At 39.8% G+C, this 24015-nt stretch overlaps 1 protein-coding gene across 1 annotated transcript in view; it reads left to right on the forward strand.

The window, feature by feature from the left end:
* Positions 1–24015, forward strand: part of man1a1 (mannosidase, alpha, class 1A, member 1) — a 143206-nt gene that overhangs the window by 107427 nt on the left and 11764 nt on the right. The window contains exons 6-11 of the mRNA XM_067573235.1: positions 11182–11305; positions 11577–11670; positions 18179–18294; positions 21380–21599; positions 22514–22686; positions 22838–22953. Of these exons, the coding sequence (XP_067429336.1) occupies positions 11182–11305; positions 11577–11670; positions 18179–18294; positions 21380–21599; positions 22514–22686; positions 22838–22953 (843 nt within the window). The remainder of the gene's footprint in view (positions 1–11181; positions 11306–11576; positions 11671–18178; positions 18295–21379; positions 21600–22513; positions 22687–22837; positions 22954–24015) is intronic.

Here is a 24015-nt window from a genome sequence, read left to right on the forward strand (position 1 = left end):
ACCCAGTATCTCCTTCTGTTTCAGGACATCAAGGGTACTGGTCCGCTCCACTCCACGGCCTTGTTCCCTTTTAAATCCCTCTCTGCAGTTCTTCATCACCCTGTAGCTGTGTAGAGAACCCTAGAGAGACCACAGGAAATAAGGCCACAGTTTAAAACCTGTTATTGCCTCCACACCAAATTATTTTGACATAAATGCCGTTTCCTCGGTCTGGTTGATATCTTTTTCTACCGGAGGCGTAGTATGCAGGTTTTTTGTTGTTTTTTTTGTTATTAATTTCTCTTTCAAGATGAAAGCTTAGGTGAACACAGTGTACGTTACAGCATCTGGAAGTGCTTAGTCAGCTTGGGGTTTCACTACACCCGGTTTACGAGTATTATGGAACCTAGATCTTCCATCTCAGCCACGGTAGTAATTCAGTTTTCCTCTCCGAGATTTTTACATAATCGTAAAAAGATCTGAATATGCTTTCAGAAATCTCTATTTGCTCTATTTGCTCTCTGTTTGTAAAGAAGGTTTAATGATCTACTCAGGTCTCCGTCAGGTGTTGGTCAGGATGTTTTTGTAGTTAACATGAGCGTGAGATCTTTCCTTGACGTGCAGTAGATTTATCTTCAGGAGACACTTAAAACAGCCTCAACTTGTCCATTTACGAGGTCCCAATAAATCAGAGATCCAGTAGCTCTGGATGATCAGAGACTGGTCCTGTACTCATAGATCTCCTCATCGTTTACTCCCCCCCCCCCCCCCTCTCTCTCTCTCCCGCTGTCCCTCCCTCTGTGCATAAAGCCATTGATTGCCACTAACTGAGCAGAAAATGCTGCTAAAATCCGATTGATTTGTCTGATTGATCTGCCACAGACTCCGACCCCAGCAGAGCGAAGCCGCTGTCTCTACAGCCAGATGGACAGAACAACATTTGTCCCTAAATTTAGCTCCGATTATCAAAGAGTTACAGAAGCAAAGAGCTGCATCTCTGAGACTGTTGAGCTTCCACTGCCAACGAAATGTTCTATGTATGAATATTTTACTGTTAATAATTCTATAAATAATATTACTTCTCTTGTTTTCTCTCATTTTATTACAGAATGACAGCTTATTGTTTAGATACAAAAGCTAATCAAAGACGTGTTGAAAGTGGAAATTTCCATAAGCGTACACCAGTTGGTGAGGAAATATTTAGTTTTATATTCAGTTGGAATATTTTGTGTCTTAGATAAAAGGGTTTCCACGTCTCCATGGTGATGGGAGGTCATGTGGCTCAGGTCTCATTCTGTTCTGCTGGCGTCTTCATATATATTATAAATCCATTATAATCTTATTATCCTGATCAATACTGTACAAAACATCTACAGCACATCTGTCCGTCCTTCCATTTTTTCCCCATTAAAGGGTTTTTTTGGAGTATCTGAAGACAGAGGATGTTGTTGCTGCACAGACTGTAAAGCCCCCTATGAGGAAAATTAGTGATTTGTGATATCGGGCTGCATAAATAAAACTGAGCTGACTTGTTTAGACAGAGATCTGAACACTTTTAATCAGTAGTAGCACTACAGTTTTTACATGATATTATATGCCAGACAGGGAAAAGGGTGAGGAGGTTTGTGAATATCAGGCAATAATTGGGAGTAACGTCAAAAAAGTCTCACTTTATTAAGTAAATCTGAATATTTTTATATATCAGACAGTTTAACCCTCATGTAATTGCTGTAACAAGGTTATAGAAAGTAATAGAAACATCAAATAACTGTACATCAAGGCTCCAGTTGAAATCTTGCTGTATACGTGTATTTATATGTACCTTTACTTCATGCACATGTAGTTTTCTACCATATTAAGTTGCTGTGCACAGCAAAGGAAACCACTGCAACACTCTACCAATCAACTGCTTCCACTTTGCCTCTGACTCACTCTCTCTCACTTTTTCACACACACACACACACACACACTAGTTACCCAGTCGTTATCTGCTTTAGCCAGTATGTCCCATAGCTCTTCTATTAACATTCAGGCTGATAAAGCTCTTGCAAATCACTCCCTCTGTGCTGCATACTGACTGGCCTTAATGGGATGAGGCAGTGTGTGACTGTGTGTGTGTGTGTATCAGGTTGTGGTGTTGTGGTGTCTGGATCTGTGCTCCACCCTGAAACTAGTCGTCCCGTTTCCTCTCTATGTGCATCGTAGTGAAGATTGTATCCCACATGCATGTTAAGTCTTACGGCTCAATTAAGTTTTTGTTAGTAAGCTTTGACACTGTTAACAAAGTTTGTGGGAAGGTTTGAATGTGTTGAGCCTGTTGGGGATTCAGAGGGGCTCCGCTGGGATACAATAACCTCTCTCTCTCTTTATGATTTATTCAGACCTTGTTCTCATACATTTGTACGTCAGCTACCAATGTTACAGAACGCACCAGCTCAGTAGTTCCTGGAGTTATGGGGGGGGGACATAGAAAGAGCTTTTTGATGGCCGTCACTTGTGCTTCTCACTGAATGACTAGAGTCTGTTTTTCTCCTCTGTCGCATTTAAGGAAGCGTAATTTGCACAGACAGCAAGTTTAAAATCACTCAAATATCCTGCTGTATATATATGTTGAACTCATGAACCCTATCTATGTTTATTGATCAGGACTCCCAGTCTGCCCCAACAGGCAGATTCCCCTCACTCACTACAGTTGGCTGGGAAATAAAATCAATGAATCAATAAATACAAATACTGTCGATTTCTATTTTGTCAGTCAGTCTGCTGAAGGTAGTTTGTCCTCTCGGCTCGCCAGGAGCTGCGTCTACGGACAGAGACACTGAACGCAGGTCGGATTGAACAGATAGAACGCCGCCGCTCACTTCTCGCTTTCTGTGTGAATTCCCAGTTAAGTGTAATTCTAGGTTTTGTTTATTCTCACAGGTTGGTAAACTTGCAAGTCTTGTGCAGAGCAGCAATTTTGAGAGAATCTGTTGAAACCAGATGCTGTTAACGCTTACGAATAAGACAAATATCAAGTGATTCTGATTTAAAATGTATACAAAAATTTTGAACATGCATGCTGCAGTGTAGCCTTTAATGCTTCCACTCTAAAAGCGGCTTGCACCTAATTCATTAGTTGTTGTTTTTTTTGGAAGATGTCACACACAAGATGTAGTTCTGTATTAATTAATAAAAGGGGGAGGGGGGACTATTGCATTAGCTTAAGCAAAGCATTTGCTTTCTAGCTAAACTGCTGCAAAAAGCAATGTCATCATCATAATGATGCTGCAAGTTCAAGCTAACTCTGTTACCCCTTTTGCTCTCTATCCTTATCTCATGAAAGAAAATGTAAAAAAAAAAAAAAAAAGTCAGTTTGGGACAGATTTGCTCCTTCAGCTACAGCTAAGCTCAGAGGCTAAAGCAATCAATCCTGAGCTCTTGGGGTCTGAGAGTTTGATTAATAGGCCTAGATGGAGAATGGCTGTATTAGTGCAGCCTAGTGGGGTTGTCACCCTGGCTGACCCACTTAAGTGCCACTCTGTCATGGAGCCTTTCTTGTAGATGTGATAGGAAAATGAACTTGTTAATCCAGTGGATGTGTGAAAATGCTCTGCCTAGTGAAGACTGATGACAGAATATTAACATTTTTGGTAGCTGGCTTGTGTTTTTCCTTTAGAGCTACTTACAAAGAGTGCAAAACTAGAATAAGGTCCTGAGTGCCTGACAGGAGGGGGGGGGGGGGGGGGGGGTACGCTACAACTTCAAGGTCAGAGAACAGGAAAGTAAAAAGTAGAGTTGAGTGTCATCAGCGTAACAGAAGAAGAAGTCTTCTGACACGTGGGAGGCATCATGAGAATCAGATTTTGTAGAGAATATAGCAGATAGATAATTTTAGAAACTGTATCTCCAGAAAGGTATAAAGGTATAATTAATGCACATTTCATGGCAGGATTCTTGTCCAATAGATCCCAGTTTTAAAAAGTGACTCTATTCAACCTGTGATAACATATTTCTATCTTGATGGGAGTGTGATCTTACTTCCAGGATACCAGCGCTTCCTGTAAATATGATCATTCCAGTTACCAAATCCATTCAGTGGTGTCTACTGGTGGCATTTATTGCAGAACAACAGTGAAGTTTAATCAGGACACTTTATCTTTGTGTTCTGGCAGTTTTGACTAGATAGATGTGATTTTATAAGGAGTCCAAACCTTAATTTATCCAGATCCGGTGGCCACAGATGAGAGCATTTAGGCTAATAAAAAAGTAACAGTTATTTATAATGAGTTATTTTTGTAACAGTTTTTATCCTTCATTTTAGATTTTAGGTACAATAATTTTAGGGCGTGGATTAGACCTGCAAGTAAGGATTATTTTAATTATCGATTAATCTGTCCATTATTACAGTCCGCAACACAAAGATATTCAGTTTACTAAAGAAACCAGGAAATATTCACATTTAAGAAGCAGAATGAGAGTATTAGTATTGTTAGTATTAGTATTGTTTTTCTTTAAAAAAACGACTGAAAACAAATAATCGATTATCAAATTAATTGGCAATTAATGTTCTGTTGATGGTTAAGGTCCAGTGGCCACAGATTAGAGCATATTAGGGTAAAAGAAAATGCCTTTAGACTAGTTGTATAAAAAAAATCTAGTAACGTTACTATTGTTTTTTACAGTGAGTTATTTTTGTAAAAGTTTGTATCCTTCATTTAAATTTTTAGGTTTAATTATACAATATTTTTAGGGTGTGGATTATTTTGATTATCGATTAATCTGTCCATTATTACAGTCCACAACCCAAAGGTGTTCAGTTAAGAAACAGGAAGAACAAGAGAATTTTATTATTGTTTTTCTTTAAAAAAAAAAATGACCCAAAACAAATAATCAATTGTCAAATGTCAAATTAGTTGGCAATTAATGTTCTGTTGATGGACTAATCGTTGCGTCTCTAGTGTGGATGGTTCTCAGTCTTATTGGCCAGTAAGAGAAGAAGCCTTATATCTGATGTTCTTACCATGGCTACAGTCTCAAGCACAAGCATGTACGTACCTACACAGTAGACACACAGTTCTGGTATTGGTGGTAACATAGTCTCACTGCCCTCAGGCACTTTTAAGAACAAAGAAAAGTCTGGCATACAGAGTATCCAGAGATTTTTTTAAAAAGCACAGACGAATGCACACAGTCGCTCTCCGTGCAGCTCTCCTCGGCTGTAACCTAAGGCTGTGGAAGGCAGCCATGATTTAAAGCCTCTAATTAAGTTGCTAACTGTGAATCTATCGCAATTCACATTTTCCCTGCGCCCGGAGGAGGAGAGGCACGATAGATTTTAAGACACAGAGGAAGAGATATGGACGGAAGAAAAGCAAGAGGAAAAGAAAGGTCATGGCATGGATGAGGAGGACAGTGAAAGGGATGTCACAGAGAACAAAATATAGACTTCATCTAAACCACAGAGTGCAAATGAATTGGAGGAGTGCTTTCTAACATAATACTAGAGGAGCGTGAGAGGGCACATCCTGGAGTGACATGCTAATTTATGGAGATGGAATGCCTTTTCTGTTTTTCCAGGTTACTGCTTGGCACCACAGAATTAAAATCAGTGTTGTTGGCGCTGCTGTATGGACTGGAGGATATAAAGCTACCAGGCTACAATTTGTTTCATTTCACAGCTGGCCAGAAAATGGCTATGGGTGTGAGAGGTTGAACGATAAGAAGAATTGGACACCCCTAACAGGACAAACAAAACAGACAAGACACTAAGACGGCTGGAATATGTCCTACAATTCAAACCCTCATAATTCACAGTGACATCAGTCTGTAATGACCTAATTCTTTTCTAGGTTAAGACTTAAGAGATCCGTATTTGTTGCATGGACGCCTTGGAGCCCATGTTTTTTCCCTTGGCTGAGCAGAAAACATGTGACGTCTGTAGAGCTGAAACAATTGATTCGATCGGTCAGACGTCAGAACATGAATCAGCAACTTTTCAGATAATGAAATCAACATTTCAGTCATTTTTTTCCAGCAAAAGTGCCAAAATTTCACCGTCAAAGGTGACTTGTGGCTTGTTTCTCAAGTATGAAAAAATATGAATACGAATATTTTGGTATTATAGACTTTTGGTAGAATAAAACAACACTTGTGAATGTGCAAAACTATGACAGCATTTTTCACTTTCTTCTGACATGTAGACTAAAAGATTAATTGAGAAAATAATCATTAGTTGCAGCTTGAAACATCTGATTATGTTGGTGAATGTTGTTCATGATAAGCATAGAGAATATGTACTGGAACTTCCTAAAAAAATATGGCCTGGTAGCAGCCTGGATAGCACAGGATTTGCATAATTTCCATACTCAAAGTTACTTTACAACATCTCATTCAACTGTCTTGCCTCTGCAGTTCAATCACATATCAGCTCTCAGCTACCGCAGACTTTGGCAGCTTGTAAAATTTGTATTTGCATTGGAAATGTACAATTGGGAGTGTACTCTTGAACTCGGAAAATGTACATAGTGCTTATTGTATCTCATACTGCATCACAACATAGTACATTTAAGCAAAAGGTCTCTAACTCAACCCTAAGCAAAATAATTCAAATCTGTGGGCACCCACTCCTTTTAGCGAAACAAACTGTCACATCAGAGGTGAATGAAACCGGCTGATCTGTTGATTTGTAATGAAATTTCAATATCTGCTTTGATGCAATGGTGTAAGCCAAACATAATCTCTTAAAAGTCCTTTAGTTCTAGGTCACAGTAACATTTAATTAACATTTCCAATCTATTTTGCAGAGAGAACAACAATACCTTCCAGTGTGCTGCGTTACATTTCTAATGTTTGCTATAAAGCACGGATCATCAGTGCAACATTTAGCAGAACACAGCGTGATGATGAAGAGTGAGACACCACTGTGCCTCCTTGAATTCAACTAACTGAGACTTTTTATTCATCCAGCTTTTAATGTGAATCTTAACACCCCTGACTATTGTGAAAATTAAGCCAACTGAGATCACAAAAACAGTCAATAGGATAAATCCATTACTGTCTTACACACAGCCTGCGTAGTGAAAGCAGCACATTAACTGAGCAGCAGCACTCAGATTCCAACATAAAATCACTGTTGTTATGCACATAAAACAAAAGAAAACAGACTTAAAAAGCTTTAAAAGTACACTGCTAATAGGACGAGCTGAACTGTCACCTGTATAGACAAGCTTTTACTGTATTCATTACTACAATGGCTGCAGAATTTCTACAAATTTGGATTATAAAGCCCTATTAGGCTGCTTTAAGGATATTCATTAAAACCCTGAGCTCTTATACGATACTGTACTGTACTCATACAGAGGTCATTTATTATAGTTTTGACCTTGTAATAAGTCTCATTACGTCCCACGTGAGAAAAGGAATGTAGAGCATGTGAGTTTGTAGCAGGCCTCTGAAAAACTGCCACCAGGACATGTGCATCAGTAGGCAAACACAACAGCGGATTCCCATCAGATGGACTAATACAGTTGTATTGTGCTGTATGCCAGTGGATGAATGCCAGTTTTCAATCCCCCGTACGGAAAGTGACTGGAACAACAATGAGTTTCCATCAGAAACCAACCATGAACGTCCCCTCAGTAGAGCTGATATTGAAACAGGTTCATTTAGTTGAAAATAGAGACGCAGCAGCTCTCTAACTCTGTGTTTTCACTGGATTCGCCAGCCTTTAATGTATCATTTCAATCACAGTTCACTCACTGTAAGCTGCTATTGCAGGCAGCCACAATGAGAGGTCAGACTGATAGATGAATTTTATGTGAAACACACCACAGCTCTCAGACACGAAGGATGTTTCTGTCTGTTTGGTTTCCTCACCTGTTTCTCTCTGTTCTCATCTGGGGTTGTTACTCTTATTTGCTAAAACGACAGATGTCAAATTAATTTGTACACAACCAACATAATCTAATCCTAAAATAAATTAACATTCTGCTCATTTGTGGTGCTTCTGTTGCTTCTCCTGTAAACAGACATATCTCTATCCATTATTTTGCCAAAATAATACTTACAGTTAATTCGTTGCATCTCAGACGCTTTGGTTTGATGATTATCCATTCATGGCTGGCTAGTTTCTTCCATTTAACAGAACACTAGTCTAGTTTATTGAATGGGGAGACAAAAGGTCAGAGTGACTGTACATTTCAAGAACTGGATTACAGCGTAAATCATTTCAGACAAGCTGTTGCACTTATGGACTGTAAACTTTGAGTTTGAACACATGAATACAGATCAAATACTTTTCCCCATGTTGGAAATATAGTTTGAAATTTAAAGTTACAGCTTTATTACTAATATGTATGTAATCTGCTTTGCTTCAGGACTTCAGGTCCCATAAAGCAGGCTGATGTGAGTTTTCCAGAAGTAAATCCTACAAAGCGTAACACAAGTGGAGAGGAGTCAGTTAGCGAACTGACTCAGTTAAGTTCAGTTCAGTAAAATATCTATTTAATGATCCCCTCTAGATATGTATTAAGACATATAAAATAACTGTTGGACTCCTTCACTGTAAAGTCCATCCTCAGTGTTTGTGCACTGGAGGCTTCAAGTTTCCACATCACACCTGGACCAGGATTGGCTTCAAAACTAGTTGTAATGTCACAAATCCTGCTCGTAAGCCCGCCCCTTAAAATCCGATTTTTAATAAGCAGATGAATGTGAAAACAAACTCTGCACAAACATATTTTTAAGTGGAGGACTTGAACATTTGCTAGCACTGGCTAACATTAGCCACCCTGAGCTACTGGTCATACCTATAGACTGTATAAAAATATGGACGTAGTCACCGTGACGTCACCCGTTGGTTTCTGAAGAGCGGTTTTGAAGCTCAAAGCGAGCCGCTCTGGCCGTCGCCATCTTGGCAGTGCGTGACGCTGCCTAACTCCCGGCCAATCAAAAATGGGCAAAGAGGCGGGGCCGAATGGCTGAAACAAGCCACCTAGCGGCTGGCGGACCTGTCACTCAAAGCAGCCATGTCCTTCGTTATGCAGAACTTTACGGCTTAATAAAATTTAAATGGGTGAGAAAATTCACCCCGTACAGTTGTCATGAAAGGAGAAATTAGCTACAGAGACCAAAACCGTTGTTTGTACCAGGCTGTAAACATGTTTATTTCTGCTGTAAAGTTGGACATTTTAACATGGAGGTCTATGGGGATTGACTCACTTTTAGAGCCTCAAGTGGTCGTTCAAGGAACTGCAGTTTTTGGCTTCATTTTTCAGCCCCGGAGGTTGCTGCTTGGTCATACCTCGCTCTCTTGTAAGAAAGTGTCATCTCTCTTTTTCAAAAGTTACATAGTCTTGCTGTAAGTAAATTCCCACTGCCTTGTTATGCCCATGTAGTTAAATAACTTTGATAGTTAAGTTCAAACAAGCAGACTTCCTTTGACAACTGTGGTTTTTTTTAAACATTACTATTTTTAATTAGGTTCCGGGCAGCATTGCAGATCTCAAATAGTCTTAAATTTGTCTTTCTGAAACTTGCAGACACCCTGGCCAGATTAATTATATCCCAAAAACAGCCTCATCTATCTGTCTCCAGCTTTATACTTTTTATCTGCACTTCATTGGTTTGTGTCTGTTTGGTTTACGCAGCAGCTTCTCTCTGCTGTCTTTTGTTTTGTTCTCCTTAACAGGGATTTAGTTTTTCTCACAGCGGGGCTTTGGCAGGGATTGGGGTGGACAAGGGTGCGTTGGAAAGGTGTGTGTTTGCCTCCCCTGCCCCACCCTAACCCCAGAAAGGGATTTGTGATTCATCACAGGGCTCATAAAAGGATTGAAAAAGATGGATAGACAGATCAAGTTGACTGAGAGGCGGGAGGTGGAGGAGCAGTGAGAGTTTTGCGGAGATAAAAGAATAATGTCAAGTTCTTCTGAAAATAGCTGGAACACTTAAATATAGTATCTTTTGGATTTAATACATCATGTCCACCTCATGACTATACCCCATTAAACTTTGTGCATGTAATCATAGACTTTAATATCCTTTTTTTAATGTCTGCATTAGCGAACAGACACACAGCTCCCAACTTAATCAGGGTCTACATTGATGGGATTTAAGGAGTTTTTTCCCCGTCAGTTATGTTTCTGATTATGATCTGTGTCTCTCTGCTCCCAGCCTGATGCTGTGGTGGCCCTCCTTGTGTTTGGTTGACTTGATTAAATCCTTGGTGTAATGGGAAACAAATTATGGCTTGTGCAGCACGAAGAGTTGAAGGGGGGGATAATTAGTGTGTTCACCCACCACTTTGACAAGATGTGTGTGTGTGTGTGTGGCACTTCTACCAATCACACTCCTTCCCCTTCTCCTCTTTCTCATTTTTATGTCCTCAGCACCCCATCTCCCTCCTCTGCTTCTACTCTCTATGTGTCTGCTTCATGTCCATGTGTCCACATGTACTTGTCATAGTGTAGACATCCTGGTGTGTGTGTTTTACAGGGCAGTGAGTTGTATAATATATATTCATGAGTAGTTACTTGATGCACTGCCATCAGAGTCATCCGTCCTTGGCCTGGAAGTCATCTGTCAGTGGCTCTAATGATCCAACACACACTTAAACTCAGCCTGTTGCTTGGTCCTCTGTCCTTGTCAAGCATGCCAGTGTTGGTAACTCTCACATATGGTCTGACTGTCAGTGCGACTTCATTTTCAAGCAGCATCAGGGGAGGGAAGGCAGGATCCAGCAAGTTCTGACTGACTGACAGATAGACACCAGCAAGGATGGGATGTGCTGCCAAAGTCAACCAAAAATGAACACATCCATAAATAGGACAGATGGAGTGTGAAGAGAAATTTTAGTTTATGATTCGGTGTCATTAATCTCCCGAGGTCAGAGCTTTCGTGTAAATGTCACTTAAGTAAAAGATGACATTTAAGTAATCTTCAAAATTCAAAGCAGACTTTCTGATGATTTATCACCTCTTTTTAGCTGTCAGTTTAGTATCAAGACAAGCAGGTTGCTATGTGCTGATGAATGGGTTTTCTGAGATGATTCGTAATGTTTCTTGTGTTAATACTCACAAATCACTAGTTGATATTATTAAGAATTAATGTAAAAGTACACAAGTTAAAATGTTATTCCCTTTTTACACACCAGTTCAGTATGTTTTTGTTATTCTGTTTTATTAACAGAATCTTTTGTGTCCTTGTTGTTTTGTCTTTGTCCAGTGGTATTGGTAGAAACTGGCCGTGGGCGTCAGGTGGCAGCAGCATCCTGGCAGAGTACGGCACCTTGCATCTGGAGTTCATGCACCTCAGCAAACTCTCTGGAAATCCCGACTTTGCTCAGAAGGTAACAGCAACTGAATCACTTAATGGTTTCCACTTGCACTCTTGAGGTATCTGCAATATCAAGGAATTTATTAATGAAAGCAAAAATAAGTGAAAACTGCAATGCAAAACAGACTCTTTACCCAATTTTCCCATTCAGATTTCAATTATCACATTTTTATCAGTTTATGTGTTTAAAGGCATTTTTACATATTTTCAGTTCACTTTACATGTGTAGTTTGTACTATTTTGAGTGAGATTTACCTTTTTTGCTCTGTTTCTTTTATTAATAGGTAATGAACATCCGGAAAGTACTAAATCGCCTGGACAAACCCCAGGGGCTCTACCCTAACTACCTGAACCCCAACAGTGGTCAGTGGGGCCAACGTAAGTCCTCTTCAATACTACTCTTGCCTTTATCATGCATTCCCTCCTTGTAGAGCACTTGAGTAAAATAGCAATACCTGGTGGGAAAACTGTCCTTGAACTCAGGATGTCTGTTCTCAGACGCTGGGCCAGCGAGCTTTTATCTCCTGCGTCCCATTTTTGTTGGTTATTGGTAAATGCCAGATGGGTAATTTATCAAGGTAACTGTTTTTGTCAAGCACTGTTAAATCTAGACTACTAGACACACATAGATCATTCATGAGTAACTCACTGGATATTGTAATTAGTAACTAACAGGCTCCCATTCATGGGAATGTGCTCTCAGACTTTTGGACCTTACTGTAAACACATAATTTGTCAGATGTGTCCTGGATGACATGATTGTATCCCAATCCAAATCAGCACAGACATTAACTCTGTGCATTCACTCGTCCTTGCACAGCCAACTGATACTCATGAAGAAACACAATCAGAAGGTTACAGCCCCTTCTCATTATTTTGTGCACATTTCAACACAAGATTAGTCCTGCACCCTTTCATCCTTTTCAGCAAGACATTCCAGTTGCTGAGTCAGTCTCAGATTATAGCAGATTTAAATTGTCAGTATTTTTTGTGTTATTCCCTAAAAGCTGCATTTAATACAATGGACCATCCTTATTAACTTCCTTCCTTATTAAAATGGGTTGGTCTTCTCTGGCTCCTTGGTTCTTCCCTGATGAGGAGAGTAAACATCTTTTGGGGAGGCTCAACCCTTGCGTTTGTCATTTCCTTGGTAGTTTACGCCTCTGCATGGAACAATCATTTGTACACATAATATTACATAATATTATTGCAGACATCAATCTGGCCAAATGCTTTCTGCCCTGTTCATGCGCTTATAAGTTGTAGTTCAGATACAGATGCAAGACTACAGCAGAATGATCTTCAAGATGGCCCTGTCATCACTGCTCCGCTTAGACTGTGCTTTTTATTCGTTACTTTTGTGTTCTTTCACCTCCCTGTCGTCTGAACTAATAAGCTACAACCTCAGCACACTTCTCAACTTTGCAACTAGACCTACATACCTTTTTTCTGAAGTTATACATGATAGCTCCACTTGGCCGAAAGAGATCCTCCAGGACACAGATCCTAACGATGGAAACGAGCCTCCATGGAGAAGCGGGAAGAAGAAACACAGAGGTAAACACACCGGGGTCCAAAACATACTGTGAGCTGGAGCACACCGTCCATCCCTGCCAGGTATCCTGATTGCAAATGTTCAATCTATGGATTACAAGCTGGACGACATCAGGGCCCAGGTCTGCTTCCACTGGGACATGCGGGACTGCAACATCCTGTGTTTCACAGAGACATGGCTCTCTCCTGCGGTGATGGATCATGCCATTCAACCAGCCCAAACATTTTCCATGTTTTGCATGCACAGGACAGAGGAATCCAGTAAACCTAAAGGTGGCAGTGTATGTTTCATGACCAACCAGAACTGGTGTGATCCAAGGAATGTCAACCTTTCTGTCTACCCCAGGAGTTCTCAGTCTACGGTCATCACCATTGCCATTTATATTCTACCACAGGTGGATAGGGACAGTGCTCTGACCACGTTACATGATATAAACAAACACCCAGACGCAGCCCTCATCGTGGCTGGTGACTTTAATAAGGCAAACCTCTAACAGGTTATGCTGAACTTTTTTCAACACATCACATGTGCAACCAGGGGTGAAAACACATCAGATCACTGTTACACCCTGTTCAAGAACAATTACAAAGCCACCTCTCTCCCGGCTTTTGGTAAGGCTGACTACACTGCCCTCTTCCTCATACCGAAATATAAACAAAGGCTAAGGCAGGAAGCCCTGGTATTGAGGGAGGTCAGATGCTGGTCTGCCCAATCACTGTTCCAGATGAGCTCTAATAACATCAACGTGATGGGAGCGGTGACATGCTTTATATCCAAGCTGATAGGCAATATTATTCCTGCTGACTGTTAAGTTCTTTTCTAACCAAAAACCGTGGGTCGATAAAACAATCCGCGAGGCTCTAAAAGCACACACCGCTGCCTACAACAGCCGGCTCAGATGGCATGCCTGGGCGGGTGCTGACCAGCTGTCTCCAGCGTTCACATATATTTTCAATGTACATTGCGTGCCTGCTGTTGATTGATTACAGTTTGGTGTTCAGTACTATAGTTCCCCTCAGACTGGTCACCAAGCTCAGGGACCAGAGGTTGAGCTCCTCACTCTGCTTCTGGGGGTTGTTGCAATTTCATGTATAATTATGCAACATTATATTATGTGACAAATAAATCTCTTGAATAAAAATGAAACAGCGACTAGGTAATTTCACACCTAAACACGAGGTCATTCAACTGAAAATCACAGAATAAAAACCTTAAATGGCAACGTGGACTTTGAGGCTGATATCAGAAACATTAATAAAATTTGCATTTATCACTTGAAGAATGTCACCAAGGTTAGAGCTTTTCTTTCCCAAGATGACGCTGAAATACTAATGCATGCAAATTACAACTTGTCTAGATTATTGCAGTGCACTTACTGCTGATCTTTCAAAGAAAACTATTCGACACCTGTAATTTGTACTGACTAAAAGCAGGAAGTGTGCACATATCATCCTCTTATTGAAATCACCACATTGGTTCTGGCTCAGATTCAGAATTTTAAATGTGTTCATTGTTTTCTAAATGTATCCATGAGCTTGCCCCCAATTATTGTACATAAATCATTTTCTATCACAATACGTCATACTTCATACTTAAATGTCAGATCCAATAACTTCTTTTTCTTAACTCTGATCCAAAACTGAAACCTTCTATGGTAAGTTAGAGCATTGATAAATCAAGTAATCGTTCAGAACAAACTTAATCAGCAACTATTTTGATAAATTAGTCATTTTTAAGCAAAAATGCCAGAACTTCGCTGGTCCCAGCTTCACAAATGTGAATATTTTATGGATTTCATAGTCTTCTATGATAGTGAATTAAATCTATTTTGGTTTTGGACCAGGCATGGGACGATATAAAAGTTTCATGTCAAGGTTATCCTGCCCAAAATAATTGCAATTAAGGAGGATATTCATGATTATCCCAATAATGGAAATTCATCACGTTTTAATTATCTTGAGTGTTTTTATCCCAATATAAGATAAAATCTTATATCCTCTCATCCCTATTTTAGACTGTTGGTAAGACAAAACAAGCATTGAATATGTCAACTTCAACTATTATTTTTTATTATTTTTTAATTATTCAGCTTATTGTTTTCTTACATTTTATTGATCCAACAATTAATCAATAACTGAGAAAATAATCAGCAGATTAATCAGTAGTAAAAATCATTGTCATTATTCCTCTGAAAAGCACATTGAGCACATTTTCCACATGTGTTAGAGAAAACTATCAGCTGAGATATAATGGAAGTGACACTGACAAGTGGCAGGAGTAGGAGTGGATATCAAATCAGTTTATCAAACCCATTCTTAAAACCACTTTCAGCCATTTTTGACCGCAAGAGGGCAGAAACTAGACTTCAGAACAAACTCACAAACCCTTATGAAATATTTTTTGTACGGATTAAACAAACAAGATATAACATCTCAATTAGTAAGCTTTAAAGGTATTGTTCCCAGTCTTTATGCTAAGCTAAGCTAACAGATGCTATGAGAGTGGTATCAATATTCTCATTTAGGGGCGTTTTTTTAAACCTGCACTGTTCTGAGCTCTGGTTCGTTTTCCCCCTCGGTGCAATTCAACAGACCTGAACATAGCAATCGTTCTCTGGTTTGGACCAAAACAACCACAGCAAGACCCTTTGAGGAAGTGTTCTCAGCCCAGTCCCAAACAAATGCTGGAGAGGTTTGTTTGTGGTTACAACGTGACCCAACATCAACATCGACTAGGCGTACTCTGCAAGTTTGAACTTAACGGCTCCCATAGGCAGGTGTGCTTTATATAATGGCGTTGTGGGTGAGCCAAGTCATTGCTGTCATCGTCAATCATCGTTGCTAGCAGCTAGCTGGGGAATGAATTGACGTCTGACCTGGACTGGTGTAACAAAGTACATAGCATTTTTGATATTTGATAGGTAGGAAAAGTGTGAAAAGAAACCAAACTAAGGGGAAAAAGCACCAGGTTTACCAACTCATCCACTGATCTGAACCAAACTATAGGTTTGAAAAGGCCCAAACTCTCAGCAAGAAAATATCTAACTATTCCTTTGTATTGGAAAGTTATTGTCAACCTGCATGTCCAACAGAAACAGAGAAACAGAAGCATCCCATTGGAGTAATGTTCCTCACCATCTGCCAAGAAAGTCCAATGGTTTAGCCAAATCCAGAGTCTTCAGGAGCCAGGAACTAAAACACAGGATTCAGGAACATTAGGAAAATGATTCTTTAGCCTGCTGTGTTTTCATTATAACCACCCACCAAGAGGTGCGAAGATTAGACAAATTAGACCAATAGTCTATTAAAAACTGACTTTATTATGTTTTGCATACAGAAAACAACACAGAATCATCATGTTCTTCATAATTTATTGTTTGGAGACTGTTTGAATCAACAGTAAAGGACACATGCAGAGGTGGAAAGGGGAAAGTAGTGTTACTAAAGTAGTGAGGATGTGCTCTCACTTCCAGCTTGGGAGCATTTCCTTGTAAATATATCATGTTTGTTCAGGCCATTCGCTGTTCTACATAAAATCAGAGCATAATTCAGGTGAAAGGTGTGGCATTAAATTAGAAATCTTTTAATCCAGTTTAATTATTTAGTTTTTTTTACATCCACTGATATGCTTCTGAATAAATTAGTCCTGTCTGGTGTCATTTTTGATACCCAGTTTGGATGTTAGTATCTGCGATGGTTAAATATGAACCTGCACCTCTCGTCTACTTACTATCATTATGCTTTGAAATATTGAATAAATCTACTGAAAGCAAATCCACAGTTATAATTGTTGGCATTTAGCCGACACTTTTAACCAGAGACAGTAAGAGTGTTTTCATGTTTTCAAGTATTTTATGCAAATTGACATATTCACTTAGGAATGCGGAATAAAAACAGCAAGTTTCAACAGCAAAGAAATGAGACAGAAAAAAAAATCCTCACAAAAAAGAAAAAAGCTTTTATTCTTGTCTTAGTCAGAGAGGGGTTTTCATCTAGAAAGAAATTATGCAATAGTGATGGGAATGCATTAGTTGAATAAATTATGGCCTATGGATGTTTACAGCCTAATGTTGTCTGGAAAATATCTCCACCACAGTCTCCTAGAAATGCATAACCAGCCTCCTTCATATAGTCTGTCTGACTGACCATTCGCAGGTCTGTTCAATCCAAACAGCTGTTATGTCACCATGTGTCGATAAAAATGTTGAGTCATCGTTTCCACCAACGCTCTGTTTCTAATTATAGTATGGATAAATTTGCACATTAAAATTTGATAGCTTTGAATGATTTTTATAATCAGACAGTTGGAGTGTTGTTTGGCGCTCTATTTATAGCGTCTGTCATCTCTCTTGATTGTCTGTAACGCTTGTTCCTGATTTAATATCGAACTTGTAGAGGGTCGGGTACTCTTATCAGACCACCAGCCTGCTTTCTTTTCACAGCTGACATTTAATTAGGCCTCTGTGATACCGGAGATAGACACTTCATCAATAGCAATAAGAAAATTGTTCGATAGAGTGTTTGATAGTTTCACTTGAAAGCACATAATAAATACGCAAAGTTCCCTCCCTGGCTCATTAACAGCCTATCACATCCCTTGATAATGGAGTGTGTTACGAGTGACACGCAAACAGCCCATCATTTCATAAATAAAGTGGTTAAATTAAACTTTTTTTCTCCTGGTCTTTATTAAAAATAGGTCATTAAAAATTATCAATAATTATCAACGTCGACTGAAATGAAACATTTTAATCGTGATAAATATTTCAGCTGTATCTCCAGTCCTACATTTAATCTCTGCGCTCCACAAACACGCCTGGACTCTGTTAATGACACATGCATATGGATGATAACCTGACGCTCCAGATGGTTTCTTACACAGAAACATCTGAGAAATCGTCCTTGGAACCTGTTTGGAAAAGGGCCGGTGCTTTCAAAAAACACTTGGCAGGTGATTAGATCTGTCTGTCACCGTCTTACCTTGCCTCAAAGGACGCTGATTGGTCCGCATCCTCGCAAGGTAATATGGATGAGCCTTCACTGACAATCAGCAGGGCAAACACAAAAATACAGCTCAGCTGCCAGGAAGCTTATCTACAATAACAACCCCCCCATCCCCCCTTTCTCTCTCACACACACATACATACTATAATACACTATATCATAGACTGCAGGTGTGTTCTCTCTGTATTACACACATTCATCCAGCCCGGTGTCATGTGAGGATGATCTATGGAAGGTCCAAAAGTGATGGCAGTTGTAATCTAAACCAGCAGACGTGTAGGAGGCCTGTTTGTGTGTGTGTGTGTTAATCTTTATCTTTGTGTTGCAGATCACGTGTCTGTGGGTGGCCTAGGTGACAGTTTCTATGAGTACCTGCTCAAGGCCTGGCTGATGTCTGACAAGACAGATGAGGAAGGCAAGAAGATGTACTATGATGCCCTGCAGGTATGACACACACACTCTCATACGCTGCTGACAAAAGAAAAATACATTCAGACACCAGAAAGCACAGCTGTGAGGGTTTAGGTGACTTTGACTTGTCAAAATTTATATAGAGTTTGCATACAATCTCTGTTTTAGTCATATTACACATATCTTTTATAACCCTCACCTCATCAGCTTCTGCATCATTGAGTTTGTCTCATTTGTCTTGTTTATTGCAGATTTTCTGTTTAGAGAACAGGTCAGGTCTGATAATTAATTCTTTTAATAGCTGATACTCCGTTTCATACATTTAAAGTCTGAACTTCTGTAATAGCACATGATTTATATCATTAGCAGTAGGACTGGACAATATCTTGAATTCATTTAATTAATTCAGATTTTCTATTTTTGCACAATGTGTTTAATGTCCAAATTGTAAAATTTGAGTTATTACGATATGCACAAAATGGTTATCTTTAGTCAAAAAGTAAAACTAGATGCTAGTTGCTACATTAGCCTTTTTGAGTCTCGACAGTCCCGTAAACTGTGACGTGAGTCGTTGCACTACATGGGTGCCTTTCATTATGCTAACGCGTCTCCTCGCTTCCCTCACTGACGTCTCAGATCCTCCCAGCGAGGACGGAGGAATTTAATTCATCAAACGGGACGTCCTCGCTCACTCTAGTGTCATCGTGAGGAGACGACAGTTATTCATGATGCACATCGCCTCAAATGTCACATATGTTCACTTCAGGTGTTCTGCTGTCTCTGGTTTTCTCGTAGTGAACAGTTAACAGTCACATCTACGAGAACGACAGACTGAAAATGACTCGGCACACTGATCTGTGCAGTTTGTGTTAGTTGACGAGGGATCATCTCTAGTTAGGAGAGTTGAAGCTCTGCGAGTCGACTGAACAGTTTGTCTCTACCTGCTGGGCAGCTAACGCTAGCTAGCTAGAAACACAAACAACAGCAGATCAGTTAGTTAGCGGAGCTTTCTGCTCCGTCTGTGCTCAAACTGATCATTAAACTGGAGGCTCTACATAGTTGAAGCATCTGCTGCTGACAGTCAATAGTAATGATGACAGCAGGTCTTTATTATTCTTATTCAACTGTCTTAAATAATCATGAATCGTCCACATGGTTCATATTTGAATACGCATCTTGTGAACTGAAAGAGAGAAAATAAACCAATCAGAGAGCGTACATTCAAAGACTGATGACACTGAATCTGAGCTCTATGGGTCGTAACTTGTTTTAGTGCAGAACACAACCAGCAGTGATGCAACAGTATGTGCAAACTTTTCACCACTAAATGATGATGGTTAACCACAAGGACACTGGGAGTGTAGAATATAAGCCCAGTGACGTCTAATTGGAGGCTGTTGTCAATGAATGGATGGAGTAAAGGGTTTGGAGAAGCTGTTTACAGATGGTGAGCTGCATGGATTTTCTCTGCAGGGTTTTGCATCCCGCATGCGTCCTCTGAGTCATAATAAATGGCTGTTTGATAACGATAGACAGCACATGTGAGGTCAGCTTTAGATATTGTTGAGAAGTCTTGCTGTTGTGTTTATTTCTCCCTGGGTGGGGGGGAGTATTAGAGTATTATAGGAATCCAGTTGTCCAAATAACCTTGAATCTATGAAGTGCTTCTGATGAGATCATGAAAGCAATAATTTAAATGACGACCATGTTATTACCATAAATACTTTCTAGGGCAAATAAGATTGTAAGAATTAAGTTTTGTTTGACCAATGTTGATTTTTTTTCCGCTAGTGGCAATTTTGTGATTAAGTATCTTTCACTTTGATCATTATAATGCTCCAATATTTAGTGTTTTTCTTGATAATATAATCCTTTGGAGCCAGATAGTGAGTCTGAGCAGACGGGAGCAGAGATAAACACACAGTTGTATAAGAAGACGAAGACGGGGAGCAGATGAATCTACAGAAACCAAAGCCCTCCTAAAGTGAATAGATAGACACCACACACACACACAGACAGCATTTCTGTGTTAAACAAATTGTCAACTTAAGTCGTGGCGACAAGCGATGGAGCTGAAGAAAGATGATTGGCCGTTAGTCTGGGGAGCAAATATATACAAGATGACTAAAATACAGAATTAATCACGCAGGGATAGTTTACCCATAATCCTTCCTGATCTTCTGGATTAAAGGTATTCTTGAGAGGCTGAGGAGGAGAGACAGCAGCAACAAGGTGAACAGTATGTCTGAGTCACAGCAGCACAAAGAAATAATAACTCTGTTGTCCTTTTATCTGCTGGCTTCGTACAAAGGGTCAGACCAGGCAAAATACGTAAAAATTCATTTTTCCTCATCATCATGACAGAGTTACCCGGAATACTTCACAAAGCTTTCTGGGAGCATTTTTACTAAGATATCTTTCCTGCTGACATTTGTACCGTATATCAGAAAAAAAAAGAGTAGCAGAAGGGAAGCAGTCTAGACTTTGGATGAAAATATTCACTCTTTTCAACCCACACACATCTTTTATGACTGCCGGTTTCATTCATTCTCCTCAGGGATATATATATATACCTATACATATATAGATATATACACATATATAGTAGGCGTAATTGATTCAAACTGTCAAACTGTTGATTTAATGTTACTGGAAATACATGTCCATGTTTAGATTTTGTGATATATGTTTTTAGGGTCTTTGATCTCACAAACCAGGTGCCATTGAACTCACTCGTCCGTGAACATCTTTTAGACATTCAGAGAGTTATTACAGTAAAATTACATTTTAGAAACAGCAATTTGGTTAAGAGGAAAACTAATTTAACTAATGCAACTAGAATTCTTTCACAGTAGGTGAGCAGGTACAGTCGCATCTCTTCAGGATACTTCATAATAATAATATAATAAACTTTATTTATATAGCACTTTTCTTAACAAAGTTACAAAGTGCTTTACAAAAGAAAATAAAACCAACAAGGCAGATAAAAATAAAGTAAGGGTTCATGTCAAAAACAAGTTGCATTAGGGAGGATTTTATCTGGTGATGAGAAGTCATGTAGGAGTGACATCACACGCCCCTCAAACCCTTTATCACTGTTACTCTTTGTCTCTGTCAGGCGATAGAAACCAACCTGATGAGGAAGTCGAGCGGTGGGCTGACTTACATCGCTGAGTGGAAGGGGGGGCTGCTGGAGCATAAGATGGGTCACCTGACCTGTTTCGCGGGCGGCATGATCGCTCTCGGTGCTGATGGAGCGCCCAGCGACAAGACGGGCCACCAGATGGAGCAGGCGGCAGAGATCGCCCGGACCTGTCATGAGTCTTATTCCAGGACCGGTAAATACACACACACACACCTTCTGATGATGAAGATGGAAGTTTTGGTCACATTTTAGGTTCATTTTTCCTTATTTCAGTTTTAGTCAACTAGACTGTTTCATTTTATTTAAATCAGTTCCGTCAGTTCAATCTCACCATCATTTCGTTTTGTTTCTGTTCTGAAGTTTACAGATGTTTTCACAGTTGTCACTGAATTGAAGATGTTCACATTTCCGACTTCTCTCTTAGACGACTTCTCTCTTAGAGGTTTAGATTGAAACTTTCAATTTTAACTCATCAATCTCAACTCTAAGCTGTCCGTTACAGAAATGGAACTTGTGATGAGATTATTTCCACAGTTGCTGTTTCTGAGGTCAAGAATGAAACTTTCAGTTTCAATCATAACTGTTTCAGAAAAGTAGTTTTAGTCTGAGTTAAATAGACTTTAGAGACCCTGCAGCTGCTGGACAGAGGACCAAAATGTGTTTCCAATTATTCACCTCTGCCATGTTTTATGGCAAATTATGATATTTTTCTCCTAATTATAATCCAGCCTCAAGTCAAGTTGTTGGTTCCCATTTTTAACTTTAGATAAACTTTAAGTTTTAGAGAAATCTCACCGTTGGTTGAATAGCATATTATTTTTTGTGGTGTATTCATTTTTATGGTGATCTGATGTTTGTAACATTACACTACATTTATATACTGTACATAAAAAATACTACATAAATATATGGATAAATAAAATAAACAATCAAGCCAAAAGAAAAAGAAACCCGTCACATACTATAAGGTTATCTTCATCAGGATAAAGAGCCTGTAGACAGATTACATTATGTCTTGTTTTCCTTACATGTAAGCAGGTGTTATCATTAAGCCGTATGCTGTTTTATATCTGCAGTGTTTTCTTATTTTATTTTCCTCTGCTGCAGCTTTAAAGTTGGGTCCAGAAGCGTTTCGTTTTGACGGAGGGGTCGAGGCTATCGCTACACGCCAGAACGAGAAATACTTCATCCTCCGACCCGAGGTCATCGAGACCTACATGTACATGTGGAGGTTTACCCACGACCCCAAATACAGAGAGTGGGGCTGGGAGGCTGTTCAGGTAAAGTATTGAAAGAAGAAAAAAGAAAATTGCCAATTGTAATGTTGTGTTTAGAATTTTAGTTTTCATATTTAGCAAATTATCCACTCTTAAGTACATAAAGACGTTCTTCTCTTCCTGGTGTCTGTCTGTGTCGCTGTATCTCATCCAGGCCTTGGAGCAGCACTGTAAGGTAGAAGGAGGCTACAGCGGCGTCAGAGACGTCTACGCTTCATCTCCCAACCACGACGACGTACAACAGAGCTTCTACTTGGCAGAGACGCTCAAGTAAGACACACCAACACACGTCTTTATACGCACATCCTTCACTTCTGTCCTCTTATGATTGTGCTGTCATCGCACTTTATGGTGGGACTGAACCCTCGTATCCCCGGACTGACAGAGATGTCACATCTCACACACACACAGTCTAAGATGTTGTCATTAGTTCACACTAAGCTCCAGAGAGAGGCTTAGGTCACCAGCAAGGTTACTCCATACACAGTCTCACACACACACTGACTCCATCTGAGAGACGTTTGCAGCTTTTCATCTCAGAAGGCACTACTGATACTGGATTGATAAAATGTTAGTCTGAGAGATGAGACAGTGATGGATGAACAGAATGAAGATTAATGGAAGTCTAAATGTTTGGGCCCTTAAGCTGCGCAGACATGTATTAATGGCACTCACACTGTACGTTTGATCGTCTGGTCACAATGTAACGGTATGACTGGTAGTGTTGGGTGCCAGTTAGGTCAGTGCCTAACAATATTCTCCTCAGGGTTGAGAGTCCAAGAGTCCAATAACCACCGAGATCAATTAGCTTGGTGAATTCTGGAAGGAAACATCGTGGTTGTAGGCAACGCAGACTTTTAGACGAAAAAAACAAAGAAGCCGCGCCATCTTTACTCTCGTACCCACGTCATCACTTCAGAAAAAGGTGAATGAAAGGGTTGGGTCATGAGTGGGGCGTGTCTGGGACAAGACTTAGGTAGGGATAGCTGATTGCTACAACAACATGAGTGTTCACACAGATCCATGTTGTGTTCGTATGTCGTATATGTGAACTTTGGATTGAATGTTGTTGTTTTGAGTCAAAATCAATACTTTTAAAGTCAGCGGTTCCCAACCTGAGGATTGAGACGCTCTCATTAACCTTTCTTTACAGTGCAGGGTTCAAAACACTCAAACATGTCCATTAGGCCTTAAAGATTCTCACCTAAACACACTGTGTGTACAGGTTTGTTTACAGTGAAAGCACCACAGCGTGAACGACTGTATTCAACTCTTTCTACAATATTATATGTTATAAAAACAGGTAGAAACATTTCTTTGCTGCCGACCTCT

The sequence above is a fragment of the Thunnus thynnus genome, chromosome 18 (assembly GCF_963924715.1).
Source record: "Thunnus thynnus chromosome 18, fThuThy2.1, whole genome shotgun sequence".
Taxonomy (NCBI): Eukaryota; Metazoa; Chordata; class Actinopteri; order Scombriformes; family Scombridae; genus Thunnus; species Thunnus thynnus.